Below are 14,587 nucleotides of genomic sequence, written 5' to 3'. Positions count from 1 at the left end.
TGTAGTTTTTTTTGTTTGATGTTCAGACATTGCTGTCTTGAGTTTGTGTATGGCTTTATTTGAAATATTTTCACCCAAACCTTCTATCTCAGCAATATGTTAATTCCAGGAAGCTTCATCATCTTGTTTGTTGTATAAAGGGAAGAGATTCCACACTTATCCCAATGTAAACAGTGTGGAGCTGAACTGACATTCTGTACTGGCTCCTGTCTTTAGAGTTGTTTCTGTACTCAGGAAAAAAAAGCTGCTAGTGTTGTCTTCTCTTCTTCGGCAACTCAGCTGTTGCTATGGTTAACTACAAACTTCTCAAATTCACACTATGAAAGCGAACAGTGACTCCAAGTCCTCAACATAAGAGATTCTGCAGATGCTCGGAATACAGAGTACCACACAGAAAATGCTGGAGGAGCTCACCAAGTCAGGTGGAATCTATGGAGAGCAAAAGAAACAGTCAACCTTTCAGGCTTAGATGCCTCATCAGAACAACATTAAACGGACAGACAAGGACCTGATCAGCAGATCTTGATGAAGACTCTCTCTCTGAAATGCCAACCCTTTATTCCTCTCCATAGATGCTCCCTGTCCTGCTAAATTCCTCCGGCATTTTGTATGTGACTCAATGCCCTCGATTATTTTGTTATCTTTAATGGCTGTGATTCTTTATCTCCTCGTTGCCAATGTAGGAGGCAAAGTTTGTCTGCTCGATGGCTTCTCAACCTTCAAGTTCATTTCAGGGTGTGCAAACATATGTACACATCATGCAAAGAGTTCAAACAAATTATGTATAGTTCATTACCACAAAGACAAGCGATTCTGAAAATAATGGAAATCCAGTGCAACAAACCCAAAATGCTGCATTTAATGAATAGTTTATTCAAGGCTGCCATTAGAACTATCTATAATGTTGCCACCTTCACTGTCACATGACAGAATTCTTAACAGAGGGTCAGCCTTAGAACAAAAATTACAATTCAAAGCATTAACACATACACTCGATGGTCACTTTATTTGGTATCTTCTGTACCTCAAATTGGCCACTGAGTGCTTGTTTCTGATCTTCCGCTGATGTAGCCCATCCACCTCTTCCACACAATACTGTTGCAACACGTGTTTATTTGCGTTACTGTCACCTTTCTGACAGCTTTAACCAGTCTAGCCGTTGTCCTCTGACCTCTATCATTAGCAAGGCATTTTCTGCCACTCACTGGATTTTTAAAAGCTTGTTTCTGCAACATTTTTGGTAAACTCCAGAGACTGCTGAGCATAGGAATTACAGGAACCACCCTCCCTGGCGCCAACAATCACTCCACATCCAAAATCACTTAGATTATATTTCTTCCCCATTCTGATGTTTTGTCTGAACAACAACTGAACCTCTTCACCATGTCTGCATGCCTTTATGCATTGAGTTGCTGCACGTGATTGGCTGATTAGAAATTAGCATTATCGAGCAGGCGTACCTAACAAAGTGGCCACTGAGTGTATCTAACATTGGGGCCGTTTTCTTAGGAACAAAAGAGATAGAGGAAAGATTGACTAACAATCTTTCCTCTGAAGATTCCTTCACAGAAAGTAGAGACGCTGCTGGGCTTTCTTTACTATGGAGCTGGTGTTGAGGGACTCTCCGCCAGGTGAACACCAAGATGATCTGGCTTGTCTGTGCTTTCCACAGCCTACTGAGCTGTATCTGTGGCCAGTCACAGAGAATCAGGTTAATTCATCATCACAAGCAATTGGCAAACCTCGCTCTAACAAAAATACTCTTTCACAAGTGCATCAAAGAGAAAGAAAACTGTGATATGACTCAGTGGGATTCCAGTCTCGCACTACTATTGCTGATGGTATCCTCTGGAAAAGCACTTAGTATCATCAACATCAGGCCAATATAGTCTGGCAAACAATTTGGATTTGTTTGCCAGTAGCATCTAAATCACAATAATGAATAAAAAATACGCATCATAAGACATAGGAGCAGAATTAGGCCACATAGCTCATTGAGCCTGCTCTGCCATTCCATCAAGACTGATTCCGGGTCCCATTCAATCCCATACACCTGCCTTCTCCCCATGTCATTTGATGCCCTGACCAATCAGGAAACTATCAACTTCTACCTTAAATATGCTCACGGACTTGGCTTCCACTGCAGTCTGTGGAACAGCGTTCCACAGATTCACTTCTCACTTGCTAAAGAATTGTCCTTCCCTCTATTCTAAAAGATCACCCTCCCCCCCACCCCGCAATTTTGAGATTGTGACTCTAGTTCTGGATACCTCCACCGAAGGAAACATCCTCTCCATAGCCACCCTATCTAGTCCTTTCAACATTTGGTAGGTTTCAATGAGACTCACCCGCATTCTTCTGAATTCCAGTGAGCACAGACCAAAAGCTGCCAAAAAGCTCCTCATATGTTACCCCCTTCATCCCCAGAATCATCCTAATGAACCTCCTCTGGACTCTCTCCAATGCAACATCCATCCTTTCTGAGATAGGGAGCCCAAGACTGTTGACAATACTCCAAGTGTGGCTTGACTAACGTCTTATGAAGCCTCAGCATTATCTTCTTGCTTTTTTATATTCTGTTCCCCTTGAAATAAATGTCAACTTGCATTTGCTTTCTTTACCATAGACTCAACCTGTAAATTAACCTTCTGGGAGTCTTGCATTAGGTCTCTGAAGTCCCTCTGTACACCTCTGATGTTTGAACCTCCTCCCCATATAGATAATAATTCACACTATTTACCAAAATGTATTAGCATACATTTCCCAACACTGTATTCCATCTGCCATTTTTTGTCTATTCTTCCAATTTGTCCAAGTCCTGCTCCTGCTGTAATCGCATTGCTTCCTCAGCACCACCTACCCTCCACCTATCTTTGTATCAACCACAAACTTTGCCTCAAAGCCATCAATTCTATTATCAAAATCAATGACAAACAAAGTGAAAAGTAGCATTCCCAATACTGACCCCTAAGGAACACCACTAGTCACCGACAGCCAATCAAAAAAGGCCCCCTTTATTCCCACTCACTGCCTCCTGCCTGTCAGCCATTCTGCTATCCATGCCAGTAACTCTCCTGTAACATCATAGAATTTTATCTTAAGTAGCCTAATGTGTTGCTCCTTATCAAATGCCCTCTGAAAACCCAAGTAAATGACATCTACTGCCTCTCCTCTGTCCACCCTGCTTGTTACTTCCTCCAAGAACACCAACAGATTTGTCAGGTAAAATTTCCCTTAACAGAACCCATGCTGACTTTGACTTACTTTTGGGGTCTCCAAGTACCCCGAAACTGCATTCTTAATAATAGACTCCAAAACTTTCCCAACCACTGAGGTTAGGATAACTGGCCAATAATTTTATTTCTTTTGTCTTCCTCTCTTCTTAAAGAGCAGAGTGACATTTGCAATCTTCCAGTCCTCCGGCACCATGCCAGAATCAAGTGTTTCTTGAATGATCATGACCAAGCCTATCTCTTCAGCAACCTCTCTCGGGACTCTGGGATGTAGTCCATCTGGTTCAGGTGACTCAACCGCCTTAAGAGTCTGCCTGGCAATTTTTCCTTTATAATAGCGATGGGCCTCACTCCAGCTCCCTGACACTCATGCATCTTTGGCACACAGCTATTGAATTGACTTTATTTCTTACATCCTTCACATACATGTGGAGTAAAAATCTTTACGTTATGTCTCCATCTAAATGTACAATGTGCAATCATAGTAATTTGTAATAAATAGAACAGTGAATGGAACATCGAATACACTCAAATCAGCATGAGTTAATCAGTCTGATGGCCTGGTGGAAGAAGCTGTCTGGAGTCTGTTGCTCCTGACTTTTATGCTGCGGTACTCTTTCCCAGATGGTAGCAGCTTATGTGGTTGTGGTTGGGGTGACTCGGGTCCCCAGTGATCCTACAGGCCTTTTTTTTTTTAAACACACCTGTCTCTGTAAATCTCCTGAATCATGGGAAGTTCACAACTATAGATGCTCTGGGCTGTCCGCACCACTCTCTGCAGAATCCTGCAATTAAGGGAAATACAGTTCCCACACCAGGCAGTGATGCAGCCAGTCAGGATGCTCTCATTTGTGTCCCTGTACTTAGTTCTTGAGATTCTAGTGTCTTCCACAGTGAAGACAGATGCAAAGTACTTATTAAATTCATCTGCCATTTCTTTGTCCCCCATTACTACCTCTCCAGCATCATTTTCCAGTGGTCCAATATCCACTCTCACCTCCCTTTTACTCTTTACATAACTGAAGCAAACTTTTGGTGTCCTGCTTTATATTACTGGCTAGTCTGCCCTCATATTTCATCTTTTCCCTTCGTATAGCTTTTTTAAAATTTGCCTTTTGTTGGATTTTAAAAGCTTCCCAATCATCCAACTTCCCACTCACTTTTGTTACTTTATATGCCCTTCCCTTGGCTTTTATGCAGTCCTTAACTTCCCTTGTCAGCCACAGTTCTCTACCCCTACCAGTTAAGAACTTTTTCTCTTGTGGGATATATCTTTTCTGTGCCTTGTGAACTATCATCATCTTTGAGCCCACAGATTACTCATGTTTCATGGTGCGGTAAATTCTGTAAAGTTTAAGTACTTTATTCTCAAGGAGTTTGGCTATCATAGTGGAAATTATATGCTACAGATACACAGATGTGATAATTTGGAGTTCTGAATAGGAAACTTTTACATCCAATCGAGTAAGTAATTTATTCCATTATTCTGTTATTCCATCTCAATGTTATTTTCAACTCAATTCAAACCTTTAACACAAGGATTCATGAGGACATAAGAAATGGGAGGAGGAGTAGGCCATCTGGCCCATCAAGCCTACACCAGCACTCAATAAAATCATGGCTGATCTGGTTATGGACTCAGCTCCACATACCTGCATTTTCTCATTAATTCCCCTGCGAAAAATCTGTCAAAGTGGGTCTTAAATATATTTAAATGAGGCAGCCTCTACTGCTTCCCTGGCAGAAGAAATCTACAGATACACTACTCTCTGGGGGAAAGCAACACACACAAAATGCTGGTGGAACACAGCAGGCCAGGCAGCATCTATAAGGAGAAGCACTGTCGACGTTTCGGGCCGAGACCCTTCGTCAGGACTAACTGAAAGGAAAGATAGTAAGAGATTTGAAAGTAGGAGGGGGAGGGGAAAATGCAAAATGATAGGAGAAGACCAGAGGGGGTGGGGTGAAGCTGAGAGCCAGAAAGGTGATTAGCAAAAGGGATACAGAGCTGGAGAAGGGAAAGGGACGGGAGGCCTAGGGAGAAAGAAGGAGGGAGGGGAGCACTGGAGGGAGATGGAGAGCAGGCAGCGTGATGGGCAAAAAGACAAAGAGAAAAAGGAGGAGGGGGAAAAAAACTAAATATATCAAGGATGGGGTAAGAAGGGGAGGAGGGGCATTAACGGAAGTTAGAGAAGTCAATGTTCATGCCATCACGTTGGAGGCTACCCAGCCGGTATATAAGGTGTTGTTCCTCCAACGTGAGTGTGGATTCATCTTGACAGTAGAGGAGGCCATGGATAGACATATCAGAATGGGAATGGGACATGGAATTAAAATGTGTGGCCACGGTGAGATCCTGCTTTCTCTGGCGGACAGAGCATAGGTGTTCAGCGAAACGGTCTCCCAGTCTGCGTTGGGTCTCACCAATATATAAGAGGCCACACCGGGAGCACCGGATGCAGTATATCATACCAGCCGACTCACAGGTGAAGTGTCGTCACACCTGGAAGGACTGTCTGGGGCCCTGAATGATGGTGAGGAGGGAAGTGTAAGGGCAGGTGTAGCAATTGTTCCGCTTACAAGGATAAATGCCACCAGGAGGGAGATCGGTGGGAAGGGATGGGGGGGACAAATGGACAAGGGAGTCGTGTAGGGAGCGATCCCTGCGGAAAGCAGAAAGTTGGGGGGGGGGGGGGCTCCATGTTTGCTCTCTGGGGGAAAAATCTCTCCTCATTTCCATCCTAAATCTACACTCCAAAGCTATTTTTTTGGGCACACCAGCTTGTTAATGCAAATATCTAATTAGCCAGTCATGTGGCAACAACTCAGTGCATAAAAGCTTGCAGACATGGTCCCGAGGTTCAGTTGTTGTTCAGACTAAATATCAGAATAGGGAAAAAATGTGATCTAAGTGACTTTGATTGCTGGCGTCAGACAGGGTGTGTTAAGAATATCAAAAGAGTCTTCAGAGTTAAAAGAGAATGATGCAAACAACACATTAAAAAAAATTCAGTGAGCAGCAGTTTTGTGGGTGAAAATGCCTTGTTAATGAGGGAAGTCAAAGGAGAATAGCCAGATTTGTTCGTGCTGACAGGAAGGTGACTAAAATAATAATGCATTGTAATGGTGGTGTGCAAAAGATAAGTTTCTACAACAGAAGTCAACATATGTACCTAATAAAGTGGTCACTGAGTATATTCCCCTGAAACCTGAGGCTGTGTTCTCTCATTTAACAGTGGAAACAACTTTCCTGCCTCTAGCTTATCAACCCCATTCATAATTTTATGTGTTTTGTTAGGATTGCTTTTCTTCTTCTGAATTTCAGCAAGTACTGTCCCAGACAACTCAATCCTTCCTTATAGGCTAACCCCTTCATCTCTGGATCCAACTTCGTGACCCTCCTCCCTCACCGCCTCCAAAGCCAGTACATCTTTCCTCAAGTAAGGAAGGTGCAGGACAGATACATCACAAATCTAAAGGAAGAATACATCTAAATACATCTAAAGGGAGAATGAGGCAACCGTGCATGACAAGGGAAGTCAAGTACAGCAGAAAAGCAAAAGAGTCGGCAAAAATTAGTCGGAAGTTGGAGGATTGGAAAGCTTTTTAAAAAGAATCAGCAGAATGCAACTGAACAAACCATAAGGAGAGAAAAGATGAAATATGAAGACAAGAAAGTCAATAATATCAAAGAAGACAGCAAGTTTTTTTTCCCCCAGATATATAAAGAGTAAAACAGAAGCAAGAGCTGATATTGAACCATTAGAAAATTACACCGGAGAGGTAGTAATGGGGGAAATCAAAGATATAGTGGATCAGCACAATAAGTATTTTGTGCCAGTCTTCATTGTGGAAGACACTAGCAGTATACCAGAAATTTGAGTATGACAGGGGGCAGAAGTGTGTGTAGCCACTATAACTAAAGAGAAGGTGCTTGAAAATCTGAAAGGTCTGAAGGTAGTTAGCTCACCTGGACCAAATGGACTACACCCCAGGGCTCAGAAAGAGGTAGCTGAAGAAATTGCAGAGGCATTAGTAGTGATCTTTCAAGAATCACTTGATCTTTTATGGTTCTGGAGGTCTCGAAAACTGCAAATGTCATACCACTCTTTAAGAAGTGGGGGCAGAAGAGAGGAAATTATAAGGCCAATTAACTTGATTTCAGTGATGCTGAAGATGCTGGGAGTCCATTATAAGGATGAAGTTTTGGTTGACTTGAATGCACATGATAAAATAGGCCAAAGTCAGCATGGTTTCTATGAGTGGAAATCTTGCCTGACATATCTACTGGAATTCTTTGAGGAAGTAACAGGTAGGTTAGACATAGGAGAGTTAATGGGTGTTGTTTACTTGGATTTTCAGAAGGCTGAACATAAGACTGCTTAACAATACAAGAGCAAAAATACTAACGCAGATAGAAGACTGGCTGATTGGTAGGAAGCAAAGATTTGGAATAAAGGGAAGCTATTCTGGGTAGCTACCTGTGACAAGTAGTGTTCCAGAGGGTATGGTATTGGGACTGCTTCTTTTCACGCTACACGTCAATGATTTGAACGGCAGAATTCATGACTTTGTGGCCAAGTTTGCGGATGATACAAAGATGATGGAGGAGCAAGCAGTGTTCAGGAAGCAGAGAGTCTGCAGAAGATCTTGTACGCATTGGATAATTGGACAAAGAAGTGGCAGATCGAAGTGGCAGTAGGGAAGTTTATGTACATGTAGAAGGGATAAAGGTGTAGACTATTTTCTAATCATAGAGAAAATTCAAAAATCAGAGGTGCAAAGGGACTTCAGCATTCTTCTGCAGGATTCCCTGAAGGTTAACTTGTAGATTGAGTCAGTGGTGAGGAAGGCAAATGCAATGTTAGCATTCATTTCCGGAGGGCTAGAATATAAGAGCAGGGATGTAATGCTGAGACATTATAAGATGTTGGTCACACTGGGAGTACTGTGAATAGTTTGGGGCTCCTTATTTAAGGAAGGTTGTGATGGTACTGCAGAGGGTCCAGAGGAGTTTCACGTGAATGTTTCTGGGAGTGAAAGGGTTAATGTATGAGGAGTATTTTATGGGTCTGGACCTGTACTTGCTGGTGTTTAGAAGAATGCGGGGGTGGGGGGGGGGAGGAGAGAGGTCATCTCGGTGAAACCAGTGGAATGTTGAAAGGCCTAAACCGAGTGGATGTGGAGTGGATATTTCCTGTAGTTGGTGGGTCTAAGTCCAGCAAGCACAGCCTCAGAATATACAGACATCCTTTTAAGACAGAGATGAGAAAGAATTTCTTTAGCCAGAGGGTGGTGAACCTATGCAATTCAATGCCACGGATGGCTGTGGAGACCAGATTATTGAGTATATTTAAACAGAGGTTGACATGTTCCTAATTAGTCAGGGTGCCAAAGGTTACAGGGAGGAGGAAGGAGAATGGAGTGGAGAGGGATAATAAATCAGCCATGATCAAATGGCAGATCAAACATGATGAGCAGAGTGGCTACTATGCCTTGTGGTCTTAAGGTACTGAAGCCTTAATTCAAAATAGATTAAATTTGGTAGAAACAGAATAAAATAATTGGGACATTTGATATTAATCTTCTCACCGTGTCCATTTATAGAAAATTAGTTTTATTTTTCACATGTGCATCAAAGCACACAGTAAATGTGTGGTTTTGTGTCGACAACCAATACCATCCGAGGATGTGCAGTGGGCAGCCCTCAAGTGTCGGTACGCTTCCGGCACCAACATAGCCCTATCCCATATTTCTTCGGAATGTGGGAGGAAACCAGAGCACCTGGAGGAGACCCACACAGTGATGGGGAGAAAGCATAAACTCCTTACAGGCAGCCGCAGGAATTTAAACACGACTGGTGATCGCTGCTTCTGTAAACTTATTCACTGCCTGTTACGCCGCTGGTATTTAGGGCAGCAGTGAAGGCCCTCCATCTCTGGCAGTGTTCAGGGCTTCCTTCATCGTGTCAGTAGCTTCCTCTCGATTTTCACTACTGTTAGTGATGGAAGTCCTGAGTGGAGACCCAGGAATACCGTTGTACTCAGCAGGAGGGGGTTCTACATTGCTGTATCCATGACAATTTTGTTTTGCTATTCAGGGTTGTTAGCCCTGAATTAACCCCCGAATCTGGAGGACTGGTGGACCACTCTTAGTCTGGGCTCTACCCATTGACCTGCTTGGCATGGGTGACCCTACCAAGAGCCAAAGCGTAAAGCCCTGACTCCAGCCAGCATGGTTCTCCGGGTCACTGAGGCACACAAGCCTCCAAACCACAAGATTGTGGTCCTCTCAGAGGTGGTTCTGTAAAGTGTTGCCCTAAATGCCTCGCTACCCTGGCACTTGATACGAATCTTTTGCCAAATGAAATACGTGTGCTCAAGAATCACTGGCCCACATCTCCTTCTATTACTGTTAGTTTTTTTATAGTCTCAAAAATACACCCTAATTCACCATTTTATATCAGTGCTGTGCAACAGAGAGCAGCCAATGAATGCAAGCCTGGAGTACCAAGGATAATAACAAATATCTTCCTCTGACTAAAATACCAGCAAGCCTGGCCATCAAAATTCTTCAAGCAATTTCTCTTCCAAATATAATCCGAAGTAGTTTAAAATCATCTGCCAGCAGGTGATTTTAAGGATTACTGTCAATGAAGTAAGACTTAAGATCAAGGTAGATTTGTGTTGTTTTGATTGTACAATGTCATTATACTATAAGTGTTGACCTGTTGAAGAGTACAAGGAATGTAATGGGAAACTCTGACTCATTGTGTTCTCAAGTTGCTGCTCTGTGCTCCAGGTACCGATGGCTGAGGTGGGAAGTTCAGTCCCTTCAGTTTGCATGAGAGATTAGCTGTATTTGTCACATGTACATCGAAACATCCAAACACACAAAGAAATGCGTCACAAACAAGTGAAAATCTGTAGATGCTGGAAATCCAAGCAACACATACAAAATGCTGGAGGAACTCAGCAGGCCAGGCAGCCCCTATGGAAACGAGTAGAGTTGACGTTTTGGACAGAGACCCTTTGGCAGGACTGGAGAAAAAAAGAGATGCAGGGCTGAAGAAGGGAGAGTCCAACAGGAGAGAATGGAAGGCCATGGAAAAAAGAAAAGGAGGGAGTTGATGGGAATGCAAGGAAATAAGGTGAAGGAGGGAAAAGGGATGGGGATTGGTGGGGGGGGGGGGGGGGTGGTTCCTGGGCCATTACCGAAAGTTCGAGAAATCGATATTTATGCCATCAGGTTGGATGCTACCCAGACTGAATATAAAGTGTTGTTACTCCAACTGAATATAGCCTCAGTGTGACAGTAGAGGAGGCCATCAATTGACATATCGGAATGGGAATGGAAAGTAGAATTAAAATGGTGTCCACTAGGAGACCCCGCTTCTTCTGGCGGACAGAGCGTCGGTACTCAGCAAAACAATCTCCCAATTTACGTCAGGTCTCACCAATGTACAGGAGACCACACCAAGAACACCAGACACAGCATATGGCCCCAATAGACTCACAGGTGAAGTGTTGCCTCACCTGGAAGGATTGCTTGGGGCCTTGAATGGTAGCAAAGGAGGAGGTGTATGGTAGTTGGGGTATTTCTTCTGCTTGCAAGGGTAAGTACCAGCTGGGAGATCAGCGGAGAGGAACGAATGGACAAGGGAGGCCCTGTGGAAAGCAGAAAGTGGGGGGAGAGTCAGAGTAAAAATGTGCTTGGTGGAGGGATCCCGTTGGAGATTGGGGAGGTTCCGGAGAGTTATGTGCCAGATGCGAAGGCTGGTGGGGTGGTAGGTGAGGACAAGAGGAACCCTATCCCTGGTAGGGTGGCAGGGGGATGGGGGTAGGAGCAAACGTGCGTGAAATGGAAGGGATGCAGTTGAGGGCAGCGTTGATGGTGGAGGAAGGGAAGCCCCTTTCTTTGAAAAAGGAGGACATCTCCTTCATTTGTCTCAACAATCAACGGCCCATGGACATGCCGGGGCTGCCCACAAGGGTTGCCATGCATCCGGTGCCAGCAGAGCATGCCCATAATTTAATAATCTTTGGAATGTGGGACATTACTCAGCACCCGAAGGAAACTGACACAGTGACAAGGTGAACAGGCAAACTCTTTACCACAGTAGTTCAGAATTGAACCCCGACTGTGATCGCAAGGTTGGTGGTACTGTAAAGCATTATGCAAAGTGTGCTGGTGTTTTGCAGTATTTTAAAAATCTTACCTGCAGTAAGTAAATGTGAGAATCTTTTATTGCCCACTCAAGATCCCTTGGAGTTCTGTAGATTTTTTGCACCTGGGGTACAAAGACATAGAAAATGTTCATGCCTTTACCACTACTCATATTCTGGTGTGCATGCCTTTGTGAATATAGATTTGATATTTCCAAAGCTATCTCAATCTGGCCTCCACTATACAGCTTTCATGAATTTCAGCCCTTTTGAAACCCTGCTGCCTGTATTCCAGCTTGCACAAGTTTCTCTAAACACACCAGTCCTGTACTCACTCCTGGTTCAGCACTTTGCCAATACAAAACCTCTGACTGACAATCCCCATCTCTATCCCTGGCAATCCCTCCACTCCGACAATGTACCAGTATCTCTGCGTCGCTGATCAAGAGTCTGCCTCTACTGTCATCATGTCTACAGCCAGTTGAGTCCTCATTTTTTGAACTTCCTAAACCTTTCTGGCTCACTTGTCAAATTCTCTTTCGTAATCACCTCCTTGAAACATATACTAATAGTTAATGAAGCCTGTGTGTTAATGGTATTATTTCACTTCTAACATATTAACATGGAGGTGTGGTGAACTACATATACCTGTCTGGACACTGCTGACTGCTCCTGTGGCTCCTCCCACTGACCGTGGCTCCTCCCACGGACCCCGGTATAAAGGCGATCAGGGACACCGCCCCGGCCTCAGTCTCCAGGATGCAGTGTGGTGGTCAATTGCTGCTTGTTCTTTCTTCCAGCCAATAAAAGCCTATATCTCATCTCACGTCTCCAAGAGTTATTGATGGTGCATCAGGAAGCTACATACAGATGTCTACACTGATCATTAGGAATGCAAAGCTATCAGTTCCATTCCCTTCTCCTTGATTCCTACACTGTACCCCTCTTCAAAGTAAATTTCTTATCAAAGTATATATATATAAAACCATATACAGCCCTCTCACACATCCCCTTTGTTTCTTTCTGCCATCAACTGAAATTAAGGGATATGGTCCTATAACCGATTAACCAACTAGTTTGGGGTATGGGAGGAAATACACAGCAAGGATGTGCAAACTCTACTCAGACAACACCCAAAGTCAAAAATAAAACTGGATTCCAGGAGCCATGAGGCGTCAGCATTAAATTCTGCTTCACCATACTGCCTTGTTCTGTATTTACCTTGCACCTGTTATTCCCAAATCCTTTCCCAAGCACACTCAATATAGAATTATGAACAGGACATCATTGCATCATTAACTGGTTGTCTATACACATAACATTACGGTTTATAAATAGACAAAGTTGATAAATATTAATTATATAGAATTAATGAAAGGCAAGTAGGGTAGATACCCAACGATTTTCTTCCCAGGTGGAAATATGAAATACAAGAGGTCACAGATTCAAGGTTAGAGGGGGATAGCTAAAAGGATGTTTTTTTTATATAACTGAGAGTGGCAGGTACCTAGAAGGGGAAGTGGCAGAAATAGATATGACAGTAATGTAAGAGTCATTTAGACAGATGCACAAACAGGTAGGGAATGGAGAGAAACAGATTGTATGCAGGCAGATGGGATTAGTTAGGTCGCCAGCCTGTTCCAATGCTGCACTGTTTCTATATTCACCAATTCTAAATATTCTGCAAGAAATAATACAAACCTGAAAGGCCACTAGTCCTAATCTCAGAATCATATCCTCTGTCATGCAGCATTCTGAAGCATCTGAAACTGAAGTGTTTTCAACCATAACTCCGCCTTCACCTGAAATGGTTAAAAGGCTCTGATAAGTGTGGAGAATAGGCCTCATTTCCTCTAATCAATTTGGATTCAGACTCTGGTTTCCTTTATTTAATAATTTGGGGTGAAGGGCTAAAATTGGGAGTAATTGTGGAAGGGGAAGGTGGTTGGAGTGATCTTGTGGGGGAACTGGGGCTAGGGAGGGAGAGAGAAGGACTGATTGTGGAGAGGTTCTGTGGCTAATTAGGGAGAGAAGGTTTAGTGTGCCTCAGGGACAAGATGCAGTGAGAGTTTTGCATGGGATCACAAAGGAGACCTCATTTTGAAAGTTGGAGAAGTCGTGGGAGACTAACAGTTTGGGAGCTGATGCACCATCAATAACTCACGCTGAGACTTAGGAAACGAGATATCGGCTTTTATTGACTGGAAGAATAAACAGCACTACATCCTGGGGAAAATGAGGGAGAGCAGCAGCCCACAGTCGCCTTTATACAGGGGTCTGTGGGAGGAGCCACAGGAGCAGTCAGCAGGGTCTGTGGGAGGAGCCACAGGAGCAGTCAGACAGGTATATCTAGTTCACCACAGGAGCTCATTGCAAAAATGTTGCCTGATTGCCATCAGGGCATGCTGAATGCTTATCAGTTTCTTATTGTCAGAGATTATACAGATGGACGGGGTAAAATTTACAGATCGAGCTTGTGTGTTGTACAAGAAGTTATATTGTTTTATATGACATGTCAGTATGTCTTTATTAAATTGGAAAAGTGCAATTGTGCAGTTTCGAAGTGGGTTTGGGTTGAGGTTTGACATGTTTAACATTTTAAATCCTGCCTCAACAAGAACTCAGCTGTTTGTAGGGACTAGTTTTATTCCTCAGGGCTTCTAAAAGCCAGCAGGCACTGGTTTGCCTCCACCACTTACTTGCTTGTCGGAACTGTTTCTGCTTTGCTCCAGCTTCCTTCTTGAGGATGTGACATTGTCCTTTTGGACTGCACGAGAGGGTGATGGTGTCAGGTTCTGCAAGACCTTTCATCACAGACTAGAGGAAAATATGAAAGATACAGCATAAATCTGTTTGCAAGTGTCTCTATTTTAAATTTAATTGTTGGCTCGAGGCCTGACTTGGGCTGGCTGCTTTAGTGATTCAGCATTTAACACAGCATCATCGTCCCTTTTAAACCTCTTAATCCTTAACCTAAACTATGCCCTCAAGTCTTGGAGTCATCTGCTAAGGAGGGAGGTTTCCCACTCCCTACTCTTTCAATGATCCTCAATTTTATTTATGTTCATCAGATTCCCCTCAGCCTCTCTCCTCATAATTAAAACACCACATTCCAGGCAGAGTCCCCGGTGAGCCTCCTGTACCATTGCAATACACATCCTTGCTCCTGTGTGGCAACCAGAAATGTGC

General features: G+C 43.5%; 1 protein-coding gene across 1 annotated transcript in view; it reads right to left on the bottom strand.

The window, feature by feature from the left end:
- The window catches only part of LOC140740814 (rifampicin phosphotransferase-like), a 196,223-nt gene that overhangs the window by 103,589 nt on the left and 78,047 nt on the right, over positions 1–14,587 (bottom strand). The window contains exons 17-19 of the mRNA XM_073070343.1: positions 14,098–14,215; positions 13,100–13,200; positions 11,452–11,523 (exon numbers count right to left, since the gene is read on the bottom strand). Of these exons, the coding sequence (XP_072926444.1) occupies positions 11,452–11,523; positions 13,100–13,200; positions 14,098–14,215 (291 nt within the window). The remainder of the gene's footprint in view (positions 1–11,451; positions 11,524–13,099; positions 13,201–14,097; positions 14,216–14,587) is intronic.

The sequence above is a fragment of the Hemitrygon akajei genome, chromosome 17, assembly GCF_048418815.1.
Source record: "Hemitrygon akajei chromosome 17, sHemAka1.3, whole genome shotgun sequence".
Classification (NCBI taxonomy): domain Eukaryota; kingdom Metazoa; phylum Chordata; class Chondrichthyes; order Myliobatiformes; family Dasyatidae; genus Hemitrygon; species Hemitrygon akajei.
Note: the sequence above shows the minus strand (reverse complement) of the source record. Positions and strands in the feature narration are given on the sequence as shown.